This window comes from Canis lupus, chromosome 6 (assembly GCF_011100685.1).
Source record: "Canis lupus familiaris isolate Mischka breed German Shepherd chromosome 6, alternate assembly UU_Cfam_GSD_1.0, whole genome shotgun sequence".
NCBI classification, from domain to species: Eukaryota; Metazoa; Chordata; class Mammalia; order Carnivora; family Canidae; genus Canis; species Canis lupus.
In genome coordinates this window covers 22,134,252-22,160,813 of record NC_049227.1, presented here as the reverse complement: position 1 = coordinate 22,160,813, position 26,562 = coordinate 22,134,252, and the positions used below count along the sequence as shown (strand labels likewise).

General features: G+C 46.5%; 1 protein-coding gene and 1 pseudogene across 2 annotated transcripts in view; both read left to right on the top strand.

Annotated features, from left to right (window-relative positions):
- The window catches only part of PRKCB (protein kinase C beta), a 325,651-nt gene that overhangs the window by 147,262 nt on the left and 151,827 nt on the right, over positions 1 to 26,562 (top strand). For both annotated transcript variants that reach the window (XM_038540028.1, XM_038540027.1), the window contains exons 4-5: positions 17,752 to 17,863; positions 18,170 to 18,298. In XM_038540028.1, coding sequence (XP_038395956.1) covers positions 17,752 to 17,863; positions 18,170 to 18,298 — 241 coding nt within the window. The remainder of the gene's footprint in view (positions 1 to 17,751; positions 17,864 to 18,169; positions 18,299 to 26,562) is intronic.
- Positions 5,564 to 5,748, top strand: LOC119872434 (annotated as a pseudogene).

Below are 26,562 nucleotides of genomic sequence, written 5' to 3'. Positions count from 1 at the left end.
GAGCCAGGATTCAGACCCAGGCAGTCTGGCCCCCAGGACCATGTTCTTACTCAGTACTTCAAACTGCCTTATAACCTTCATAGCTCAGCTCTGTCCACCTGGACAAGTCCTCTTCTTCGAGAACTGCCTTTCCAAATATGCAGCCCCCAGAGCTCTGTGACCCCACAGCCTCTGCCCCGTTTGGTCCATCTGCATGTGGACATGTGTCCCAAGCTGGACTGATCAGATTCTCTCTTTAGGAATTTAGAATTTGGAATTAAAGGTGCTGGTTTTTGTCTGTGGGGGTCACATGGTTTTTGAAAACTGTTTATTGTACATGGAGAGTGTCAATCTTGATGAATTCCCACACAGCAGACATTTCTCTGTAACCAGAAGCCCTTCTGGATTCCCTTCTACTTCTCACACCTCTGACCCCTTCCATCAGACTAGCTACCCAGGTCAGCAGTTGTTTGCTGACTTTTTTTTCCCCATTGAACTCTTTATTGCTATTTCATTTCATTATATTTCAGAAAGAATACTTAACCTAAGATCTACCCTCTTAGCACACTCAAAAAAATTGATTGATTGATTGATTGATTGAAAGCAGAGTGGGGGGAGGGGCAGAGGGAGAGGGAGAGAAGCCCAAGCAGTCTGCACTGAGCACAGAACCTGAGGTGGGGCTTGATCTCATGACCCTGAGATCATGACCTGAGCTGAAATCAAGAGTTGGACACTCAACCCACTGAACCACCCAGGTGCCCCCCTTCTTAACATGCTTTTGAGTACACAATACAGTACTGTTAACTACAAGCACAATATTGTGCAGATCCCTAGAGCTTATTCATGTTGTTTAACTGAAACTTGATGCCGATTGATTAGTGACTCTTCCTTTCCCCCTCTCTCTAGCATCTGACAAACACCATCCCAATCTTTGGTTCTAGGAGTTTGACTGTTTTAGATGTCTCATCTAAGTGGAATTATGCAATATTTGTCTTGCTGTGTCTGGCTTAGTTCACTTGACATGATGTCCTTACAGTTCACCTCTGCCCCATATTGTAATATTTCCTTCTTTTTGAAAGCCTGAATAATATTCCAATACCACATTTTCTTTATTCAATCATCTGTTGAAGGACATTTAGGTTGCTTCCACATCTTTGCTATTGTGAATGATGTTGTAGTGAACATAGGGTACCTGTTTTGAGATCCTGACTTCATTTCTTTTGGATAAATACCCAGAAGTGGAGTTGCTGGATCATATGGTGGCTCCATCTTTTATGTTTTGAGCTCCTCCAAACGGCCTAAGGACCCGAGTAGACATTTCTCCAAAGAAGACCTGCAAATGGCCAAGAGGTACATGAAAAAAAAATGCTCAACATCACTCATGGTCAGGAAATGTGAATCAAACCCACAATGAGATACTATCTCACACTTATTAGGATCCCTATTATCAAAACAAACCCAAAAGATGGCAAGTATTGGAGGACATGGAGAAATAGGAACCCTTGAATGCTGTTGGTGGAATGCAAAATGGTGCAGCCATTGTGGAAAACAGTGTGCCTTCTTTTGGTGTCTATGCAAATAGAATTATACAGCAGACCCCTCTCTTTCCTTTTTCCTCTGCTTTCCTCAGTGTTTTGTTTGTGGCCACATGACTTTGGAAGGATGCATTCCATTCCATTTATCCAGGATTTCCAACTTCAAAGCCAGTGAGGGGTCTGGCAGATAAGTAAAGTCAAGTGTGTGATAACAGGGAGTGTCCATCTGGTGTGTGAGCACCCCATCTAAAAGGAGAAGCTGCTACTCCATGCACTTTTTTGAAAAAAATTCTTGCTTTTTAAAAGACCAAGGTCCAGATTTTTTCATTTTTCTTTTTTTTTTTTTTAAGATTTCATTTATTTATTCATGAGCGACACAGAGAGAGAGAGGCAGAGACACAGGTAGAGGGAGAAGTAGGCTCCATGCAGAAGCCCGACATGGGACTTGATTCCAGGACTCCAGTGACTTCAGAACTTCAGGCCCTGGGCCGAAGGCAGGCGCTAAACCACTGAGCCACCAGATTTTTTCATTTTTCAAGAGAAGTCTGAATCTCCTAAATTTAGATGTTGACAAATAACCTGAGATTATAGCCGTGGTGTATTTTAAGCATATTTTTGGACTGGGTTCATTCTGTGTACCACCAGGTTAAAACCTCTACATTTGTAGGTGGGAACTGTCTGTGAAAGTTCTCTCACCCCCTTCTTATAAAGGGAGAAGAGAAAAATGTGGGTTTAATCAAATGAGCCTTCTTTGGGGAGTAGAGAGGGCACAGCAGTCCAAAGCAGAGAGCCACAAAAGTAGGCAGAGGTCCCTTGACCAGGGCGGCTGGGTGGAGCTTTCAGTTGGGTAGAGCACACCACTTGCTGGAAGTTTGGACTCAGCCCTGGTAGGGAAGCAGCTGCACTGCCCTCTGCTGTTCGAGCACTCTCCAAGACCAGTGGATCGGCCTGTGTGTCTGGCAGCCACTTGTCTCTCCTGAAGGCTTTGAGAGGGGGTCATTCATCATTCTGCATAATTATCAGGTGCTTCTGCAGTCAGGGACTACACAGACTCTTTCAAGGGCTCACTTTGGCTTCCTGTGTTTGGTTTGCTACCCTCATCATCGGGCCTTGCTATTCTAAATCTTTTGAATTGGGAGAGCCAGGCCAGTTCAGGTCTCACCATTTCCAGATATTCAAAAACATTTGAAGAGTTTCTGGCATTTACTTGGCACCTTTCCCTGACTTCTGGGCTGAAATGGATTCTCCTATTTTTAAACTTTTTTTGTGTGCGTGTGGCATTTTTAGTGGTAGTTGGGGAGTGAGGACAGAGTGAAACGTTCAAGCTCAGGTTTGTGGTCTTGCATGTTAAGAGTGTGGACTCTGGGGCACCTGGATGGTTAAGCAGCTGACTCTTGCTTTGAGCTTAGGTCATGATCTCAGGGTCCTGGGTTTGAGCCCCTCATGAGGCTCTGTGCTCAGCGTGGTGTCTGCTTGAGATTCTCTCTCCCTCTCCCTCTGTCCCTCCTGCTCAAGCTCTTTCTATCTCTCAAATAAATAATAATAATAATAATAATAATAATAATAATAATAATAAAGGAGTGTGGATTCCAGAGCTGGACTGCCTGGGTTCAAAGCTAAGTTTTGTGACTCTGGCTAAGTGCCTTACTCTCGCAGTGCCCCTTTCTACATTTTCAAGATGAGGATGGGTAATGTGCCTACTTCATGTTGTATGAAAGCAAGTTGTAAGTATTAAATAAGGTAATGTATGCAAAAAGCTTAACACAGCGCCTGGCATATTATGTAAGTGCTTGACTCAGAATCTTGGACTTGACTTGGCTTATAATCCTGGCTTTCCGGTCCAGGCTCTGCTCCTTAATTCTGCACCTCAGTCCTTCCTCATGCAACTTTCTCTCTTGGCTCTTCTTCACCCTTCAACTGTGATTTTCCAGAATCCTGCTGAACCATGCTTCATTCTTGGGGCCTCATCTTTTTTTAAAAGTTTTTTTAAATTTATTCATTTGAGACAGAGAGAGAGAGCGAGAGCGAGAGTGAGAGAGAGTGCATGAGCAAGGGGGAGAGGCAGAGGCAGAGGGAGAGGGAGAAATAGGCTCCCTGCTGAGCCAGGAGCCCAACGTGGGGCTCAATTCCAGGACCTGGAGATCATGACCTGAGCTGAAAGCAGATGCTTAACCACCTGAGCCACCCAGGCGCTCCTCATGGGGCCTCCTATGTGTTCCTAGACTTGTCCTACCCTCCTGTTCTCTCCATTGTCAGTTCCTGTTGTACCTCCTGGCTAGTATTTATAGCTAACATTTATATAATGCCTATCATATGCCGTGCTGTTCTAAGTGATTTATATGCACGAACTCATTGAAACCTCACCCCATGAGAAAGATCCTCTTTTTATGCCCATCCTACAGAAGAGTTAGCTGACTTGCCAAGTCACATGACCAATAAGAAGCTGAGTCTGAGTTTGAACGTGGTCTGGCTCCCAAGCCTGCTCTTACCCACCACGATACTCTGCCACCCACTCCTCTCCATCCCCAGAGACAGGACCTCAGCCCAGGCTTCATTCATCCTCTCTGTAGCAGTAGCTTCTTGTTCTGATTCCCTGATTCCTCTCTGTCTCACCAGACAGTCACAACCACATTGCAGTGGAGTCATCTTTCCAACAACTAGATGTGATCATGTCATCATCCTTGCTGGAAACATGTTGGTAGCTTCCAGCTCACTCTTGGGGCAAAGCCGATACTGCGACGTGGCTGTTAAGCTGGGATGTCACACATCTTCCTTTTCCATGCTTGCCCATAGACAGATCTGGTGGTTCTGTTGCACTGGTGGCACAAACGCTTTGGTTTTGTATTCCTGTCATTCTCATGGAGTCCCCTTTGGAAGAGAAACCATAGGGTCACTACTGAGTAGGCCCTGCATGCTGTGGCCCTGTCGTCCCTCCAGGCCTCCCTGACCACACCCTTCCTCGCCCCTGAGCTTCCTTCCTTAGCAGCCTCTGGCCCTCCCTGCTCCCCTACACTAGGTGGTTGCACTTGCTGCTCCATGTGCTGGCCACTGCCTCCCCCTGCTTCCCCTGAGTTGAGTGAGGCTCCAGCCTGGTTGCATATCTGAATCATCTTTGGAGCTATAAAACCCAACGCTGGTTCTTGGGCCCATCCCAGACAAATAAATCAGAATCTATGATTGATTCAAAACCTCCCAATTGACTTTAATGTGCATCCAGGGTTAAGAACCTTCCTTGTTCTCCAGACCATCACCTCCTCCCTGAGACCTCCATGACCAGGTTAGTTCCTCCAGGTTTTTTACTCTTAGAGCACCACATACCTCTCTTTGCTGTCACACGTCACAGGGTGATCTTACATTGGCTTATGTGGTGACCAAAAGCTCAGATTCTGCATCCAAATCACTAGCTGTGTGACCATGGGCCAGTGACTTAATGTCTCTCTCCTCAGTAAAATGGAGATTATATATATATATATATATATATTAAAGACTTTATTTATTCATGAGAGACACAGAGAGAGAGACAGAGACATAGGCAGAGGGAGAAGCAGGCTTCCTGTAGGGAGCCTGATGCAGAACTTGATCCTGGGAACCCAGGACCACGACCTGAGCCAAAGGCAGACACTCAACCACTGAGCCACCCAGGTGCCCCAATAATAATAGATATCTTGCCCAATCAGTGAGGGTCAAATGTGCTAATTATATGTAAAGTTCTTAGAACAGTGCCTGGCATATGTTAGCTGCTACTCATACTGATACTGTTGACCCTTGAACGACATGGTTTGAACTGCATGAATACTTACATACACAGGGATTTTTTTTTTTTTTTTTGGTGGTGGATTCAGTACCATAAATGTATTTTCTCTTCCTTGTGATTTTTTAAAATAACCTTTTCTTTTCCATAGCTTACTTTATTGTTAAGAATGCAGTATAGACTATAGAATACAACGCATATACAAAGTACATGTCAATCAGCTGTTTATGTTATTGGTAAGGCTCTTGGTCACTAGGCTGTTCATAGTTAAGTGTTGGGGGAGTCAAAGTTACATGTGAGCTTTGCGCAGTGGCAGCATCATAACCAATGAGGTTTATCCGAGGCGTGATTATTGCTGATGGAAAAGTTACATGTGGATTTTCAACTGTGTGGGTGGTTGGTGCCCCTAGCCCCCACATTGTTCAAGTGTCAACTATAATTATTATCCCCAGCTGGAATCTATGAAACCCCAGTGTGGATGGGGTCGGGATATGTTCTCTGATCGCTGCAACATAGTGCTGTGCCGGGCATATCACAGCTTCTGTAACTCCTTGTGGAGCAGAGTGGTGTCCCAGTGGTGAAGGGCCAGCATATATAGAACTCATCTTCCTCAGTTCGGCTTCTTGTCTCTCTAGCCTAATGATTTAGGATCCTCATTTCTAGTGATTAGGATCATTAGAGTAAGAATCCCTATGGTCTTGAGGTGCCGGGAGTCCCAGAGGCTCCACTTGGCCCGGCAGGCATTAGCTTCGGCAGTGTCCCCCGTGTCCTTCTGCATGAAGGTTCTTCTTGCTTCTTTGAACCACAGGCTTGGGTACGCCGAGGGCTCCTGCGGCCAAGGGAGCTGTCAGGAAGCTAGGCACCATGCTCTGCACCCAGAAATCAAACTGACAGCGCCTTTGCAAGTTGAGTAACCCTGTGTCCTGGTCTTGCTTTTGGGGCAGCCCTCACTCAGCAGGGCAAGAGGGGTGTTCCTCCCTCTGTGAACTGATGGCACCCTGCAGGGAGGTGGGGCAGTGAGGGGCCAGGATGCCAGTGTGTGTTTGGGGGGTGATGGAGGATTTATTGATAACACCAGGCTGCGATCTGTTGGCAGTGTGTCTGGTCCCTGAGAGCCTGCTGTACACCCTAAGCAATGAATTCACATGACGACCTCCACAGGAAGAGGCGGGGCGACTCTGAAGATTGTCAGACCCTGAAGGCCCCCTGGGGAATGCCCTGTTCACCCCATTGTTTTCTGAAGAGGGAACTGAGACCAGAGCCTGGGGTGACTTGCCCAAGGTCACAGATGGAGTTTTCATGTTAAGTTCTAACATTTATGGGGTCTGGACACTGTGCTACAGCACAACATATAATCATGACTTCATTAATCTGCACAAACCTAGAAAGCAGGAGCATTTATTTAGTATATTCAACAGACACATAGTATTTACTGAGCACTATCTTACGAATATTAACTCATTAACTTCCCATGAGAATGCAGAGCTATCGTCATCATTCCCACTCTCAGGATGAGGGCGCTGGAGCATAGTTTAGGTAACCTGCCCAAAGTTACACAGCTAGGAAGTTGTTGGGTTGGGATTCAGTGCCAGGCAGCCTTTCTGTGCAGTGTATACTACTCTGCTGTAGTGTCTCTTCCACATGATAGCTCTTGGCTCCATTTTGCAGGTGGGAAGGTTGAGGCTCATATAGTATAAGTAACTTGCTCATGGCCATGTGGGTGGGAAGTAACAGAACTGAGATTGAATTCAGACTCTATAACTTTAGAGACTGACTCATGAGCTCTCTACTAAATTCCCTCCCATGGGGGCTAGGGTCTCATGGCTGGGGATCTGGGCTGGGGACAGGGAATGGAGGTGGAGGCAGAGCTTGAAGCCAGGCAGGTGGCAGTGGGGTGGTGTCAGCCAGGTGTCAACCTGGGTTGAAATGGGACCTCAGGCAGTGGATTAGCTCCACTTGGGGTAGAGTTCCAGCCAGGTGTCTTCTGTCTAGGTTTTACTCCCCATCCTTCAGATCCTAGCTCACACTCCACTTCTGAGGGAAGCCTCTCACACCTGTCTGCCCAGCTGTGAACCCCTCACTAAAACTCTGGAAGCACCACAATCTTCTTTGCAGGGGTCAGAAGTGTACATTTGTTTGTGCTTCTTTACCGTCTCCTCCAAACGAGCCTGGGAGCCCATAATGGCAGACCCTATGTCTGATTCTGTTCATCCAGCACCTGATACACTTGACAAATACTCGGTGAATCAGTGGATAAATAAATGAACGGCTTATTGCTTTAGTGGAAGGAATTGATGCAGGAAACCCAGACCGAATTTCAAGAGGTGGGAATGTGTGTGGGGTTTACTGGGAAAAGTTACAGCTCAGTAGACATAGGGATGCCCCTGGCCAGCAATAATTAATAATTAATAATAACAGCTAGTATTTATTGGGTGTCTGCTCTGTGTCAGGTGGCTCTTTTAAAGGTTTTATGTAATTCCCACCCCATGACAGTCCCCGGAAAATAAATATCATTGTTATCCCGGGTTCACACCAAGTATGGAGACTTTAAGCAACATGGCCAAGGGTACAGATAGGTGGAGGTAGCTTTTGAATCCAGGCAACCCCACCTAGAGCCTCACCCTTGAAATACCTTCTTCCTAAATTACCTCTTCATGGTAGACAGACTCCCTCACCTGCTGGAAGGGATGGGGCTCCTCATACTCTGCTGACTCAGGTACCAAATTGGAGCGGAATCTGCCGGTTGAATGCTTGATGTCTGGAAGCCACTTAAGGTTGCAGTTGGCTTGTAAGTGCACATAGCCTTCCAGAAGAAGGAAGGCAACTCCTGTTCGCCGTGAGAATGAGGACTCTGCTTCTACACGAGAGAGGGTCTACATTCCTCTCTGAAGCTCAAATGCATGTGTGCAGCTGCTGTTTCATATGGTCTTGTGTGGCTATACCAGTTAGGGTTAGGATCTGGCAGGAGTTACTCAGATGCCTGCAGGGGCCAGTGAGTAGTGAGTGAGGACCGTGGGGACTCACAGACTATATGCCCCACTTGAAGGATGTGGCCAGGACTCAGAGCCAGCCCATGGCTGCCACCAGGAGAGCTGGGCCACTGTCACTAGTTCTTAGCTTCTCACCAATATTCTTTGTAAATCTGAGTGAGGCAACACCCCCAGAAAATCGTGGCTCTCTGCTGCTGTGAGTCCCACCCAGAGGCCTGGAAATAGATCCCTGCAAGAGATTTGCATGCTTGCTGTTGAGGGTGGCCTACTCAGGTTAAGAACCACTGACTTAGCTACTGAATTGAGACCGTTTGTTGAGATAACATGTAAATCCTGGAAAGGAAGGCTAGCTTCAGGTTAATGGCAACTAAGAAAAGTTTAGAGAAAACAAGTTTTCTGGAAGGACATAAATGACTCAAAAATGTTTTTTAATTTTATTTACTTATTCGTAAGAGACACACAGGCAGAGACATAGACAGAGAGAGAAGCACGCTCCCCACAGGGAGCCTGATGGGGAACTCGATCCCAGGACCCCGGGATCACTCCCTGAGCCAAAGGGAGACGCTCAACTACTGAGCCATCCAGGTGCCCCAAGGACTCAAATTATATGTAAATTCATTCTCTCTCTCCCTCTCTTTCTCTCTTCTTGCCCCTGCCAGCCCTCACTTGATATCACCCACCCCACCCACCCACCCCTTTAGCTCAGCCCCGGCTCCCAGTGTTGCACTGTACCTTGTTCTGAATTCTGATTGGCCCAGTTCTTCCTTCACAAACAACATGCCACTGATCAAACTTTGGTCCACTCAGCACTGGCAGGAAGCCTGAGGCCAGATGCTCTACTGTCCACTGAGCTGATGCTGTAGGTGGAAGTCTTTCTAGAAGGACAATACATAGGGTTGGCCAAGATTGGCATTTCCAGTACAATCAGGAAATTTAGCAGGTGAGAATAACCATCAACATTTTCAAAGCAGACAGTAATGGTGGAGCAGGGGTGGCTGGCTATAAAGTGCATGCTTTCAGATGCTCAGATATTATAAACCTATGACGTATTGAAGTCGTGTGGAACTGGGGCAGGAATAGAGAGAAATCGGTGGAGCATAAGAGAAAATTTAAAAGTGAACCAAAGGATACATGAGGAATGAATGTATGAAGAGCCATTCCATACGTGTGCTGTTACAACTGGCTAAACATGAAGAAAAAAAAAAGGTCTTTTCTCAGAGCTCCTGCGAAGATGAATTTCAAGGGAAGTAGAGATTTCAGTGCAGAAAGTGAAACTGTAAGATGTTGAAGAAAAAACTGGGAAGGACTTTCTAAATATAACAGCGGGGACACAGACTGTAAAGGAAAATGGAAAAATTGGCACTTTATATAAACACACGCACACACACACACACACACACACACTTGCCTTATTGTATGTTGGAAAAAGAACAACAAAATTAAAAGGCAAGCGAAAAGCTGGGAAAATATTTACTGCCTATATCTTAGGTGAATGATTCATATCCTTACTGATTATATAGGAAACGTGTTACAACTCATTTAGAAAGAAACACACTTGAACTTAAATACAGACAAAGGCTATGGACAGAAAATTAATGAGAACAGTGAGCATGTATTAAATGTTGGTTTTCACCAGGGACTGCTGGGCAGTTTCCATGCATTCATTCATTGAACTCCCATTAGTTTAGGAAATTAGAAATTGTCTTTGTCCCACTTTCAGGCAAAAGGAGCGAACACTTAAATGGGTTAAAGAACTGGCCCCAGAATAAAAAAGCTAATAACTTCCAGCACCTGGGCGTTAGATTTGAACAGGGCTGTTAATTAGCCTCCAATATTGACATTGACTCCAGTGCAACTCTTAATGCAGGAAATCATATTTAAAACTCTCCCTGAGTTGACACGACAGGGGCTCGGGCCTTCCAATCAAACAATTACTTATTTGCAAAGGGGTGCTGGCTGGTAGGAGGCGTGGCATATATCAAATGCTTGAGCAAACTGTCAGTGGACACGAACATTTACACAGCATTATCAGCTCTATTGACTTGCTTCTCCAGGAACAAAATGAGAGATCTTCACCAAATTATAGTCTCCCCCTTTCGGCTGCGGTGAGCGTGTGTGTGTGTGTGTGTGTGTGTGTGTGTGTGTGTGTAATTACAGCTTCTCACGTGATACGCATTTCATGTTCACAAAACCTCAATCCACACCATCCCAATGAAGGCTTCCCTGCTTCTTTGTCTCTTGGGAAGCTTTTGTATTTTGTTTGCAGTCTGGGGTATGGCTGGTACTGTTGTGTTACTTGGCGTGGTGGTACCTGCTGAGAGATTTTTTTTTCGTGGCCCCTGGATAAATGCTTAAATATCCTACTTTACATCAAAACTGTACAAAGATGCGTCTGAGTAATTTAGAATATAGATACTTCCTTATCCTGCCTCACTTTCTCCCACGAAAGGTAGCATGCCACGTAGACTCTTCTGCACCTTGTTTTTTTTTTTTCATTTTCAGTTTCACTTAAAAATATACACTTAAGATTTCTCCGTATTAGTGCAGAAAACTCATTCTGTATACCTGAGCAGTATGCCACCATGTAGCTACATTATGATTTATTTAAGCAGCTCCCTACCTACGACACTTGGCTTATTTAAAATATTTTGCTGTTATAAATAATGCTGCAGTGAACAACCGTGTGTGCATTTTATTTCCTCTGTATGCAGGTTTGTCTCTGGGATAAATTCCTGTAGTGGGACAAGTGGGTCACCAGGCAAGAAGCATTTGTACTTTTGATAGGTAGCACGAAAGAGCAATTGGCCTACCCACCAGGAAGACATGTATCTGTGTCTCTGCAGCTTCTCAATGGAGACTGTTGGGATGTGCATTTTAAAATTTTATTTTAGGAGTTAGCTCTTGCACTTGAAGGTGTATTAGAAAAAACATAATTTGCACATCAATCCCACGAGTTCACACCCTTACAGAGTTTTATTTTCAAATAGGTTTATTTAAATAAAGGGCATACTGAGTTAAAAAAAATGCTAAGTACATATTATAGGTAGTATGTAGACATGCAGAATTAAGATGACTCAAGACTGAAGTTTGGGAAGTGTTGACATGATGATTGTTTTCTCCTCAGAATAATGAAATCAAGAGCTTATACTTCCTGTGTGGGGGACACTCTGCTGGGAGCCAATCTGTGAAGCCAGTCCATGAAGTGGGTAGTGTTTTTATACAGACTCAGAGAGGTTAAGTCACTTGCCTGAAGTCACACAGTTAACTCCAGAGTCCCTGTCTGTAACCTTTCCTCTGTTATGATGGTATTTCCAGCTGGGATCTTCAATTTCACCTTGCCCATCTGCCTCCTGGGAAGTGTGCCTTCAGGGGCTTTTGTGGCCTGTAAATGTCTAGGGATGACACAGTCCAAATTTATAGGTCGCTTTTATTCCCCCTCTGACTGATGTTGTTGGTGTATGTTTTCTTGGCCTCCGGGCTTCAATCCAGCTTCCCGATTCCTGCAGCTTTGCCTCAGCTCAGCCAAATTTCAGCCCACCTGTGAACAAAGCCACACAGCTCATTCAGACCGAGAAAGGCTATTTTAGGCTGTGACTTAGATGTTTAAAGATGTTTTTTTTTTTTTTTCCTCTTTGGTTTCTGATCTGTGCTTCCTTCCTCGTTAGCTGCTTGAGCCTGGAGTCAGGTGATGGACCAGAGATGCTGAGCTGGGATCTGTCCGTCCTTTGGGCCTGGGGACTTGGGTGTTCATGGTGAAGACTCTGGCTTGGGAGTGACGGTGGGGAACCCCAATCAGCCCATCACTGGCTGGTGCTGTGTTTGTGTGAGATGAAGGTTGCCATCATCTGTAACTCCCCATCAGGTGGGAGACCATCGGGGAGGCTGAGGAGCAGGGAGGCAGCCAGGTGACACACACGTGTTCCCACTCAGCTGCCTGGCAAACATGGATTCCATTCCTGACTCTTGAAATTTCTTGCTTTGTGACTTTGAACTGAACAAGTTACCTCTCTAAGCCTCAGTTTGCTCATCTGGAATACCAGGGTAATAATCTTCTGCCATTGGCCATGATGAAGATTGAATGATGTGATACAGAACACTTTGCACAGTGCTTGGCAGATAAGTCTGTGTTTGATTCGTGGTGGCATCAAAAGTCCCAATAGTTCATTATTATTTTGTTCTTGTGATTCAGCAATCTCTGGGAGCAGCATCAGAAATGGAAAGGAAACGAAGAAATCCAAGCTCACCCTGTAGAAAGCTTGATGGAACCTCCCCCACACTAGTGGGGAAAGGAAGCATGCCAGGATCTCGATTCCCAGGGTGGGAGAGATGACTAGGGATCCTGGAAATCAGGGGTTGATACTGGGGTGATGATACAGTAGATTCAAAACTATTTCTGAAGGCATTTGACACTGAGCCAAGTGAACTCATTTGGGAGGTTAGAGCATGTGTTCATATGGGGTAGGTTCTCAGCCAGTGAACTGTAGGGAGATTGGGGGGTTCTGAGAGAGATCATAAACCCAAATTTCTACAGGGGCCAGGCAGGTGGGGGGCGGGGGAAGCAGGCATGGTGTGAGACAATAGGGAGTGGCAGGGACTGCAGAGGACTGGAAGCCTTATCCATATCTGAAGGGGGCAGCCACTGCTCAGCCCCCAGGAATGGGTGTCCACTGCTGCCACAACTTGTGATTTTTCAAAAGGAGCCAGATATTTACATTTTCATCTAACATTTCATGATTATTAAATGTAGTCAATTATCTTGAATTTTTTAAAAGTACCCTATGGAGCAAATATAGCATGTTTGCAAAGTTGATAATGGCCCACAGGCTCCAGATTTTAACTTGTGAGCATTGAGGAGGACCCAGGCCAGGGATGGAGATGGGCGATAGATGGACTGGAGGGGACCCAGTGTGTTTGGCCTGGGATGGGGGGAAAGTTCTGAGTTAGAGTCTGCCTGGGTCCGCAGGCTCATCCCAGAGCTCGTCAATGGCCACAGCCTCCAAGGCATGTATTTTGGTTAAAGGCCAGGCTGGTATCTAACTGGTATGCACTGGCATTACTGTACCAGTTTTCACAATATTGAAATACTTTAAAACTGATCTGTAAATAGCCGCCAGGGCCTCTGAGCCTCTTCTTTCTGTCACTCATTCACTTCTTTCCTTGCCAGCTCCCCGCCCCCTACCTCTCCAGAGCCAGCAACTGAAGAGTTAACTCCCAGCACAGCTAAACCTGCTGTTCCTTCTGATTGGTCAGTGGGCCTTACCTGAGCCAAAGTGATTAGAAATCTCTTGATGCTCATCACTGGCTGCAGGTAACAGATGCCCCCTTAGATTGGCCATAAGCAGAGGAGACACAGAGGACACAGGAGAGTCGGATGGAATGGGAGGACAGGATGCCAGGCTCAGGAGGGACTGCGACCTGGAGCTCCATCCCTCGGGTCACATGGCCTGTTGTCTTTGTTCCTCTGTTCTTGAAGCCCACTGAAAAAATAAAAAAATAAAAAAAAGGCCACGTCAGCCCTGGAGCCCTGTGTTCCTGGCTGCCTGTGTTCCATTCACTAAACATGTGAGTCATTGGAGCCAAGCGCCTACCTCTGCACCAGTCAACCTGTGTCCGGGGGAGTGAGATGTCTCAAAGTGCAGAACCACCCCCCACCATCTCAGAGATGGCATGGGGCACATGAACAGGCATGGACAGACACCCTGTATGATTCTCCTTGAGGATCTTGGAGTCATGGGGCCCCCAGCTGTGGGACTGTGGCTTTATTCCAAGCTCTCCCAGGTAGCAGGGGGAAGGAGGGCAGAAGTGATTGGGTGAGTGGAGCTGGTGCTTACAACTCTGAGCCCTCCTGAAAGTGGAGGCGAGGGAGCCAGGTTGGAGGAGCCTCCAACAGCGTCTAAATAAACCATAAGCAAACTTTGCTCTGTTGCTTGCCCAATAGGCCTTCCTTGCTCCTGTCTGGCTCTAATCTGTCTTGCACAGTACTCTCCAAGCTACTTTCTAGAACAGCACATGCATTGCTCAGGAGCTCTCAGTGGTTAGCAGCAATGATCACAGCCCCCCAGCTGCCACCACAACTCACAGACTTCTCAGTATTCACCAGCCACTGTGTGAAATGCTGTGCTTGCCAGGGCTGGGAAGCCCGGGGCAAGTCATTGCACCCCTCAGTCCTCATCTGTGAAATGGGTGTAATAAAGTACATACTTCTAGGGATGTTATGAGGATTATATGAGTTAATGCCTGGTAAATCCCTGAAAAATAGTTCCTGGATAAGTAAATGCACAATAAATACTAACTCTAATTATTTATTGAGCACCTTCTATATGCCAAGTACAGTATATGCCCAGAGCAAAAATCCTATGTGTTTGCACCTAAGCATTGGAGAGATGGAATTAAACATGTGATTATAAGACATCGGTTTAAATGCTATGATAGAGAAGATCTGAGAAGGCAGGATATTGGTGGGTTTTTTCTATTTGTTTCTCTCTGCCATTAGAATGTGAATTCGATGAGACCAGGCATTTTGGCTCCTTGCTTACAGCTGTATCCTCAATGCCTAGGAAGACCCTGGCTCTCAGTAAGCATATGCTGGGTGAATGAGTGAAGGAAGGAAGGAAGTGCTAGTGTAGTTGGACTGGAACAGAAGAGCATAAATGAAGTCGGGGAGGGAGGAGAGAAGGGAGAGAAACTTGGTGCATCCCATCCTTAGAGCCAGGCAGAGCTGGCTGTGAATCCCAGCTCAGCAGGGGGCCAGCTGGGTGACCTGGGGAGGGGGGAAATTTGTCTCTCTCTCTAGTCTGGGCTCATTTCGGTGTTGCTAAGATGGGAATAATACTTTCCAAATGGAATATCCTGAGGACTGGAGAAAGTGCCCATGAGACATCCAGCGTACACTTGGCACATGGGCAGCTCTCAGGAAATGTTTCATTTCCCTTCCCATTCTTCCTGCCACTTGGCATCTCATCTTATTGAAGAGACATGATGGGGCGGAGAAGGTTCTTGGTAAGATCTAGTCGGAAACGCTCAAGTCTTTCTCCCTGAGATATTCCGAGGAGATGCATATACACGGAGGAAGGTAAAACCCCTCAAAGACGCCATATATGATTAGCTGGGATTTTGTCCCATATCTCAAGGTCGAGCTCATAAGGCCCTCGGAGACTCCTTTTTTTCTATACTGGGTACACCGAAGGAAATTTAAACCATAATCAGAAAAAATTCTTGGCTTCTTTAAGGTCCACATATCAGGGAACCCAGAAGAGAGCACAAGAGCCAAGAAGAGAAAGAGAACTTGCTTCAGGGTTTGGAGCAGAGCTGGCCCAGGCCACTCACCCCAAAAGCCTCAAGGCTAGATCATGGGATCTGCACCCAGCTGCCTCCCCAAGGCCGAGGGAGCCAATGGGAGAGAAAGAGAAAGATGGCAGGTGCATCTTTCTGCACCTGTGCCAGCTACGCCTTGGAATCTGACCAACTAGACCTGCTCTCCTGCTTCGAGGGGAGTAGGGAGCGAGAGATGGCCTGAGCTCCCCCTACAGGCCAACGCCAATCATGAACAGGTGTTTCCTTGGAAGAGGGTTTGAGGCACTCACTTCTCAGCTATAAGATGAACGCCCCCAAAGCCTTCAGTGACTGGAGATTTTTTTTAGTCAGGCTTATTGAGATATTGTTTTCATGCAGGGAAAATGCACCTTTTTTTACATACAGTAAAATTCAGTACAGTTTATATATAGAGAGAACATTTCAAGAAAAACACTCAACTCTTTAATAGCACACAAAATAATATCTACTTATTGTGTCTATTTATCTTCTTTTTCTTTTTTTAAAGAGTTATTTATTTATTCATGAGAGACACAGAGAGAAGCAGAGACACAGGCAGAGGGAGAAGCAGGCTCCCTGCGGGGAGTCCAATGAGGGACTAGATCCCAGGACCCAGGGATCACGTCCTGAGCCAAAGGCAGATGCTCAACCACTGAGCCACCCAGGCATCCTGTGTCTATTTATTTTCACTTGTTTATTTTCTGTTACCAGAGTATGTTTTGAATAAACATGTGACGAGCTGAACAAAGGAGGGAAGAGATGGATAGCATTATAGCAAAGACTGTTGTGTCAGATGAGCCCTGGGTGCGAATCATGGGTCCACATTCTTACCTTCTGCAGTACACTGTTTCACAGAGAAAGCAACTTTCAGGCTGGCTTTGAGAAAGAGAAGAAGGAGCTTTGTGTGGTTAGTGCAGTGACAGAAGAGAAACTCTTGAGGGAGAAAGACAGCACGCAGAGCCAGAGGAGCATGTGTGGGGGCGTGAATGAGTCCTGTGTACTGAGAACATAGTGTGTGTTTAGGACACATAGTTGAGATCATAAGGGAAATGTAGTAATTATAACACAAGAGCATATACTGCTTACAGGGTGCCAGGTGCTTCTAAGATCTCTACACGGATTAATCTGTTTATTCTTCCCAGTGGGCTAATAAGCTTATAGCATTGCTATTAACTCCATTTTATAGACAAGAAAACTGAAACACAGAGATTAAGTAACTTGCCCAAAGTCATACAGCTAAGAAGAACCCAGATAGTTAATGCTTCAAAGTCTGTACTCTGAACCTTCTTACTGCACTGCTAGGTTACGAAGGGTATGCTTGTTAGTTAGGGAACTGCATAAGCTGCTGTAACGAATAGCCCCTAAATATAGTGACTTAAGCAAGACAGAAGGGTAAGTTTTCTCTCAGGTGTCTGTCCAAAGGGACGAAGTCTGAGGCTACTAGGGTAGTTTTATCCTTTCAAAACAGCTCCAGGTTTGGATCTAAGGTGTTTGGGCCCAGGGAGGCTTGCACACATTCTTTTGCACTGAATGACCCCAAAGCATACATATCCCATTCTCCAGAACTTTATTACATGGTCACACCAAGCTGCAAGGGAGGCTGGGAAATGTAGTCTCTAATTGAGTGGCCATGCTCTCTGCTCAAACGGAAAGGTTCTATTATTAAAGGAAAGGATGGGTATTTGTTGAAAAAACTAGCAGTCTCTGCCACAACCTGCACCATTCACTGAGCTTCGAACTCTGTTCTGTAGGTGACAAGGGACTAGCAAACAGCCTTTAAGCAGCAAGGTTTTATGCTCAGACTTGGGTTTTAGGTCACTCCAGAGCACTCCAGAAGCATGCTCAGAGGATAAAGAGGGAAGAAATTGGAAAAAGGGGACCTGTTTCACTGCTGTTTCTGCAGTCCTTACTGCAGGCAGGAGTCGGTTGGGCTCCCAGGTGGAGGACTTTGGGCACAGGGATGTGCTGGGGCTGCAATGGGAGCCAGCTGCTGTCACGGTCATGCGCTCATTCAGCCACCGTTTGTCAAATGCACATCTGGGCGCAGAGCTCTGGTGATGGTCTTAATGGGCGTGAGGAATGTGGGGGCCAGGTACAGTTCTCGGTGAATTCTCCAAGATGCTGTGTGAGTCCTTGACTTGCCACACTGACACTGGTCTCTTTTGTTTGTTTCTCTTGGTCCTAGGACCCTCGGAGCAAACACAAGTTTAAGATCCACACATACTCCAGCCCCACGTTCTGTGACCACTGTGGCTCACTGCTGTATGGACTCATCCACCAGGGGATGAAATGTGACAGTAAGTACATTTGCTCAGTGGTGGCCTCTGGTAACTGGGCTGCTTCCTTATGGGCTGGGGTCCCACACATTCTCCCAAGTCCTGGGTGGGCTGGTGTGCCAGTCGTCTGTTGCTGGGAACGGAGGCTCTCAATCCAATCCAGCAGCATTTGGGGCATGCAGGGTGTGGGCTCTGCATGCATGCTGCGGCTTCAGGGAGAACAGACAGGTCCCACCTTCCCTCTGTCCATCTCGGCCTTGGTGGAGGGGTTGGAGGAGCCCTTCTGATGAGACCCAGCCTGAGCCGTGCACCTCTCTGCCCTCGCAGCCTGCATGATGAACGTGCACAAGCGCTGCGTGATGAACGTCCCTAGCCTGTGCGGCACTGACCACACGGAGCGCCGCGGCCGCATCTATATCCAGGCCCACATCGAGAGGGAAGTCCTCATCGTTGTCGGTAGGTGGCACTGGGGCTCGGGTGCCCGCGCCGCAGGTCCAACCTGTTGTGGGAAGGGAAGCTGGTGGAGGGCTGGGCAGGGCAGGGCCGGAGCAGGAAGGGGACTGCAGCACGCTGCCCTATCCCAGTCCCTCTCCACTGCAGGCACCTGAGCTGGCCGGAGCTCAGCAGGTCCCCACTCCCTTTCCTTCCCTCTCCTTTTCCTACTCTTGCTCGGGGTCTGTGAGTGTGCAGTTCTGTTTGTTAAGGTAACCAAGAAGGAATGCTTGGTGCTTCCGCAAACTTTCCCAATGGGAAGAATAGTCTTGATGACAAACAAATTCTGAGTTGTGACAACTTAGGCAAGAGGGAGGGATGCAGCGTGCATTGCCGGGGCCTTTCTGTATATTTGAAGTAATTTCTTTCTTAAACCTGATGGTGTCTACGTGGGTCCCTGTTCTCTTATTCCCTATACATTTTGCACTTCTGAAATATCTCATAATAATAATAAGAAAGGGGATTATATAGCTGGTGGGAGGGGTGCAGGAGGACGAGGGGAGGACAGGACCAGGGCGTCTCTGGGCTCCTGGAATGGAGCGTTCACAAAATACTTGGCTCTGATGTGGGAAGTTCCAGCAAAGTGGAAACCTGGCTTTGCAGGACTCGTAAATACTCAGTCATTAAGCTACAGTAAAACCCACACTCAAGCAGTGTGGTCTAAAACATTGGGAGGAATTCCCTCTCATGTGCTTGGGACACAAATTAGACTTTATAACTAATCCGTATACACGAGGTTTTGTGACTTGGCAGTTTGGGAAACTGATCACAGAAGGGATTGAGTTTGCAAAAATCGGTTGGCTTCTGAGGCCACAGATTGGTTCAGCAGCTGTGATGTGTTGAGCCCTGTGCAGGGAGGGGCTGCACTTATACCAGGTACAAGTCGAAAAATATTCCCTGTAAAATCCAATCCCTGTTTGAAACTGAGGTTCGTGATACCCAGTGAGCTCTTCGGTAACATGCATTCCACTGAATTGCTTTTTTTCTCCCCCTCTAAAAGGAAGGCAAGTGGCTGACTTCCTTCTATCCAGATGTTTGGGGGTTTCTAGGGAGAAACAGGCTTTTTCTCACTGAGCTTCCTGGTGCTGGGGTGGGGCAAAAAATGAGACTCTGCTGCCCTCTGGTGTCCTTCTCTGGGAACTGTGTTGGCTCAGGTCAGTCACTGGGGGCAGCCGACAGTTCGGAACCCATCCTGTATACATGCTCTTACTTAGTATAATGCTCTCAAAGCCCATACATTGTTCCCACCACAAAGAAAAGAAATAATAATTATGTGCTACGATAGAGGTGTTAGGTGATGCCATGGCAGTAATCATATCGCAAAACATAAATGTGTCAAATCCATACATTGTACGTAAACATACACATCGTTATGTGCCAATTATGCTTCGGTAAAAAAGCCTTCCGTGTTCTCTCTTTCATCCTCACAACAACCTGTGAAATATCTGTTATGTTCGTTTTATGAATGAAGATCCTAAGGCTCAGAGGAGTTAGGCTTCTCAGAACTTACACCGTTAGTAACCAAAACAATAAAGCAAGAGCTAACATTGGAGTGTTTTTTAAATGTGTCAATCACCGTGCTGAGCACTTATGGCAATATCTTGTTTAAATTTTTTGAGCAACTCTGGGGATCCCTGGGTGGCTCAGCGGTTTGGCACCTGCCTTCAGCCCCGATGTGATCCTGGAGTCCCTGGATCGAGTCCTGCATCAGGCTCCCTGCATGGAGCCTGCTTCTCCCTCTCCTCTGTCTCTGTCTCTGCCTCTCTCTGTGTGTCTCCCGTGAATAAATAAATAAAATCTTAAAAAATTTTTTTGAGCAACTCTAATGAGCTAAGCAGTAGTACTATCGTTCTACTCATCAGGAGGTAGGCTTAGAGAGCCACATGCTTCATCACCTAGGTCTGTGAGACTCTAACAGGTTACTTCTTAGTTTGGTCTCCCCTCTCCCCATCCACCTTATTAATTTCATTTTTGTGGTTTAACTAGGTTACCTCTTATGGGCATTTCTTGGGGAGTCTTTTTCTGATGTGCAATACAGCATCCCTTCAAATTCAAGGTCAGAGTCTTCCCCCTTCCACGCAGATCTGCCCGGGCATCTCTTGATCACAAGCTGATGATTCTCTGGCAATCCCACTCTGTGCCTATGAACTGGGGATACATAATCTCCCAGGGATGCTGTCCCAAAATGCCAGAAATAGGGTGGCTTGAAATAGCAGGAATTTATTCTGTAACTCTTCTGGAGGCTAGGAGTCTGAAATGAAAGTGTCAGCAGAGTTGGTTTGCTCTGGAATGCTCTGAGAGTGTCTGTTTCATGCCTTGCTCTTGGTTTCTGGTAATTTCCATCAGTCTTCGGTGTCCCTTGGCATCATCCCGGCCTCTGCCTTCATCATCAAATGGCATTCTTCCCTACATGTCTCTGTGTCCAAGTTTTGTCTTCTTATAAGGACACCAGTCATTGGATTATAGCTACTCAAATCTCATATGACCTCATCTTAACTTAATCACAGTCTGAAAGCTCTCATTTCCAAATAAGGTCACATTCCCAGGTACTGCGGTTGGGACATGAATATATCTTCTTTGGGGGATACGGTTTGACCCATAATGGGGGGAAGGGAGGCAAGTTGAGGCTCCATTAGAGTTAGGGGCAGAATGTCCCATCCTATGGAAGAAGAGCCCAAGACTCAGTGAGGCTGAACCACTTACCTGGTGTCATGAGCAGAGTGGGGATGAGCACCCAGGCCTCTCGACGAAAGGTCACTGTGGCCCTCGGTTGCCCCTTCACCGTGCCCAGCACAGTCTATCCTGGGCAAGGGGCTCGTTGCTTGCTTGATGATAGAGGAACCTGATGTCTGACTGCAGTTCTCTAAAAATAGAACCGAGATGGAGATTTTTGTTCAAGTGATTTATTGGGGCTGCGGGTGGGAGAAGAGGAGTAAGGGCAAAGCAAAAAAAGCTAAACAAGGGAATGGTCTCCCTTGAAGACGAGCTTCAGCCTGATTCTTCCTCTCCCTCCTGCAGGGAGTTGGTCTTTCACAGCCAGTCAGTGCTGCAGACTACACTCTGCCCCCCACCTCCCATTCATACGTTGAAGCTCTAAGCCAAGGGAATAGTGTTTGGGTGTGGGGCCTTCTCCAGGTAGTTAGGGGTTGCTGAAGTCACACTGGTGAGGTTCTGTGATGAAATAAGTGGCTTTATAAGAAGAAGAAGAGAAACAGATTTCCCTCTCTCCACCAACGTGAGGGCACAGCAAGAAAGTGGCTGTCTGCCGGCCAGGAAGAGGGCTCTCACCAGGAACCGGATTGATGTGCATCTCATATGAGACTTCCCAGCTTCCAGAACTCTGAGAAATCAGTGTTTGTTGTTTAAGTCACCTAGTCTCACCGAGCTTCCTGGACTGTCGGTCTTTGCTGCAGGCTGCTGGGGTCAGAGGCGGGAGGGTGGTGGTACCTCCGAAGCTAGGTGGCGTCTGTGTGGCCCAGGCCGATTGTCTGTACATGGGACAACTGAGCCCTTAACAGCCAACACTCAGAGCAGCTGGGGGATGAGGGCATTGGCCAGTGTGGAGGGTCTCGGACACCTGGATACCCCTCCAATCCCCCAAGCATCCTTCTGGTTTCGTGGTTGGGACTCTAGGTCCTCCTGCTTGATCCCAGCCAGATGGATCAGAGAGCGGAGAGCCCTTCCCAGCAATGCTAGTCCAGATCATCTCACTTTATCCAGACCGTAGAGGCACATTCAGTGTTAGGACTTTCCACCCACCAGTCCAGGACACTTTGCCATTTTCCCTGACTGTCTCATACTCTTTGGAAATCCCAATAATTCCAGAAGCCAGCAGGTTACAGGTCTTTCTGGAAGATTGAAGGTTTCCTCATCTCCGTTGGCTCTTGAATCCAGGCTCTGTGTGCTGTCAGGGATCTTGCAGGTCAAGGTCGTAATGGAAATCCCATCAGTTCTCCTTTTAAAAACCCATCAGTGGTTTCCCATTGCCCTTAGGACAGATGAATCTAATGTGGTGGTCTCATACTCACTTCTCTGTCTCTTCTGGTTTCCTTTTACCCCTTCATCCTGTCCAGGCTGCCCCCCACCATGGGACCTGTGCACCTTCTGTTTCCTCAGTCTGGAATGCTCATCTTTGCCCCCTTGTCTTCTTCCCACAGGTAATCCTTCCCCTTCTTGTAGACCCTCAGCTCTCCTTCACCATCAGGGAACCTTCTCCTAGCTCCGCCCTACTAGACACTCATGGTATCCTGAACTTGAACATGTGTCAGTTGCAGTGTTACATTGGGTTGACGATGTCTCTATCTCCTCCTATCTTATGGATTGAAGCTCCATAAGAGCAGGACAGTGTCTGCTTTGGTTCACACTTTCCCCAGCACCTCGTATGATGGACATCACTAAATATTTGTAGCATCAGTGGTTGTGTGTATTACTACCAGAGGGTCCTCATGGATACCGGGACTTCACAGGTGACCCCCTAATCAGTGCTTTCTGAAGTGAGGAACTGAAGTTCAGCAGATAGCCCATTTCACACACTTATTCTTGTAGGAAGGAGACCACACAAAAACTCTTAAGGACCAGGTCCCAGGTAAACAGCTGGACCCAGACCAGGACCCACTCTTTGGAGCCATGACTACTGCAATTCCCTGGATAATGTTGAAAAGACCCAGAACTGTGGGACTTGTAGAGGAATAGAAAATCATATGGACATCAAGATGCCAAGTGTTACTGTGGGAGCACACAACATGATGTCGGAAGCCCACGTCAAATATGAACAGTGCTCCTAGAGTTTATAAAGCTTGTGTCCTTACACATATTAACCCCCTTTCAATTCACTGTCTCTCTATTAACATAACAACTGGCATCTCATTATTTACATTCCCATCTACATTATGGCCATCTGCAAATCCTTAACCATACCCATATTCGTATCCATAACTATATCTCACAAAAATTTGGACTGTTTATTTATTTTTATTTTTTTATTTTTTAAAGATTTTATGTATTTATTCATGAGAGACACAGAGAGAGAGGCAGAGACATAGGTAGAGGGAGAGGCGGGCTCCCTGCGGTGAGCCTCATGTGGGACTTGATCCCAGGACCCTGAGATCACCACCTGGGCTAAAGGCAGATGCTCAATCACTGAGCCACCCAGGCATCCCTGGGACTGTTTATTTAAAAAAGCAGAATGAGCAAGTTTTTTTATCCTTCTCTTTGGGACTCCCATTCACTGCTCTCACCATTGTACTGTGCTCTACGGAACCCTGCTTAGGTGGAAGTATCTCCCAGGCGACTTAGGTCCCCCCAATATTGCAGTATTTTAATCCTTTCCAAGATCTGACATTCACACATCAAAAGAAGAAGAACAACAAAGAGACATTAAGTTCTTGACAGGCAGCTGGGAAAAGTTGAGGTTACATTTCCGCATATACCTGATTCCAAAAGAGGTTCTGAAAGCACTTTTCAGAGAAAGGAAATGGATGCTGAAGACTCACAGAAGACTCTCTTGTCATTTAAAGAACTGTTTCAGGGTAGAGGAGGTTTTTGCCATCATGGGGACTCTAACTGGGGGGGAAAGAGTATAAGAAAACCTATGGAGGTCCTCCACATTGATATTCTTCTTGGGTATCTTTCCTCTGAAATCAATATGGCAGGATATGACCAGAAGAGCAAGAGCAGAGTTAGGTGTGTGCTGTACCCTGAGGGGTGAGGTGGGACATGTGGGCCTGGCTTGGAGTGGTTAGATGTTTACAGTGTGAGAAAGGTGGCATGTTATAGGCAGAAAGGTAAGATGAGCTCAGTAAGCACAGGTATTCATTGATTTGATTGATTGATTGATTGATTCATTCATTCATTCATCATTCAGGGAGGGCTAGAGTACCAACTTGGGTCCAATGACCAATGAGCTAGTCTCCGTCCCCAGGGAGCTCACAGCCTAGTTGGGGAGATAGGCATAGATCATTGTATTGTGATGTGGCAAGCAAATATTGTGATGGTACTATGGAGGCACCCAGAGGGGCACCTGAGGTTTCCCAGAGAGGACTATGGCTGGCTTGAGCCTGTAAGATTTATAGGAATTATCTGGATGGGGAAAGCTTCATGTCAAGGTACTTGAGAAAAATAACACTGGCTACTTTTCTTGAGTGCTTGTTACATGCTTTCTATAGATCAGTCCATTAATCTTGATGGTGATCCTTTCCCGTAGGTGTTATGATCATCCCAAATTTACATGTGAGGAAACTGAGGCGCAGAGCTGGCTGAGGAACTTCCCAGCAGTCACACAGTCAGTGGTGGGTCTTGGATTTGAGCCCAGGCACTCTGGTTCCATGGCCACAGTGTCACCGTGATGCTGCATCCTGGGCGGAAGGAATAGGGTGCATGGTGCACACAGGAAGGTAGACCAGAAGCAGTAGGAGGGTGTGGGAAAGTATTAGCTGTCCAGTGTGGCTTCCTTTCCCTACATTTGGGGTACAAACTCTTCTAGAATCCATTCACTCACTCTCCCAGCCATTCACTTATTCGTTCAACAATATTGAGTTTCTACGTTTTGCCAAACATATTCTAGACCCTTGAGGGCAAGACAGGTCTCTGTCTGGATGAACCTCATAACTTGGCCAATGCCTAGAGACCCTTGAGGTCTTTCCCCACCTTTCTTCCTTCTGTTAGGAATCTCATTCTTGTCAGACTAAAATCCACTGCCTTTCAAAACCTTTTTCAAGACAGTCTGGGCCACAGAATCCTCTTCCTTAATGTGATCTCCTCTTTAAAACCTCTGAGGAGGCACCTGAGTGGCTCAGTGTTGAGTGTCTGCTTTTGGCTCAGGTCGTGATCCCAGGGTCCTGGGATCGAGTCCCCCATCAGGCTCTCCACAGGCGGCCAGCTTCTCCCTTTGCCTTTGTCTCTTCCTTTGTCTCTCTCTCTCTCTGTGTCTCTCATGAATAAACAAACAAACAAATAAATAAAATCAAACCTCTGAGGTTTGGGAGTTTGCAACACCGAGCAAGAATGACCCGAAGGCTTTCTGCTCTTTTGCACTGCCACATACTTCCACTTAGATGGCTGCCTGCTTTAAAGGTCAAGAGAAGAGGGGATGAAAGGGAAAATGTAAGGAAAGAAAATACAGATGGAATAATATCCTGAAATATTATCCAGCCATGCAATATTGGCAAGGACAGAAAATGATCATAAATTAGGCCACTTGGGCCCACTAGGGGGCAGTCTCTGCCTTCAAAGCCATTCCTCCCCAAAGGACCTCTTTCCAAAGATGCCCCTTTTACAGAATGAAATGAAACCACAGCATCATGATTGTCCATAATGGAAGGTGCCACAGAGAACAGCTCAGGCCCCCCCCCCCACCTTACCCCCATTAAACACCTGAGTCACAGAGGACCAAGGAAGAAAGTAACTTCTCAAAGCCATACATCATGGAATAGGCATAGGATCCAGTTCTTGTGCATTTCTCCCATCCCTTGTACATTACCAGTTAGTATTCCCACCCCCCCCAATGTTATGAGACATGTCCAACATGCAACAAAGGTGAAAGAATTTTACAGTGAATACCATTTGTTCACCACCTAGAATCTGCTATTGATATTTATTACCCACCACTTGCTTGATCGCTAAACCATCTTCCCTTACTCTCCATCCGTCAATTTGCTTATTTTTGACACATTTCAAAGCAAATTGAAGCCATCAATTCAGTTTCCCCTAAACACTTAAGCATGCGCATCATCGACTAGAATACCATGCTTATTTACAGGTTTTTTTTTTTTTTTTAACGGTTGAGGTAAAATTTACAAATAGTGAAGCATACACATATTCGGTGCACAGTGGCTGAGTTTTGACAAATGGATTCTGCTGTGTCACCTCAACCCCCATCAAATTAATCTTCTTTCTGGATGTCACAGCTGCCATTGAGGATCTGGTAAAAGCTGTGAACACCATCTATACTCAGAAAAATGCCCAGTGTGTGCAGACATGCATGCCCCCCATGCCTCACACCCACTTGGGAGCTGCGGGAATGGGATACCCTGGCACCTCTGATCCCTTAGACTGCATCGTAATTAATAGTGGTTGGAATTTTTTTTTTTTTTTGGAGAAACTGTAATGCAGCAGAAGAGGTTTGTAGAAAACACTTCATTGTGTGCTCAGTGGAAAGCAAATTCCCTTGAAGCAAACCCAGCAAGACACCTCTGTTAGGTTGCTCCTTACCGTTTTGGTAACAGATTAGT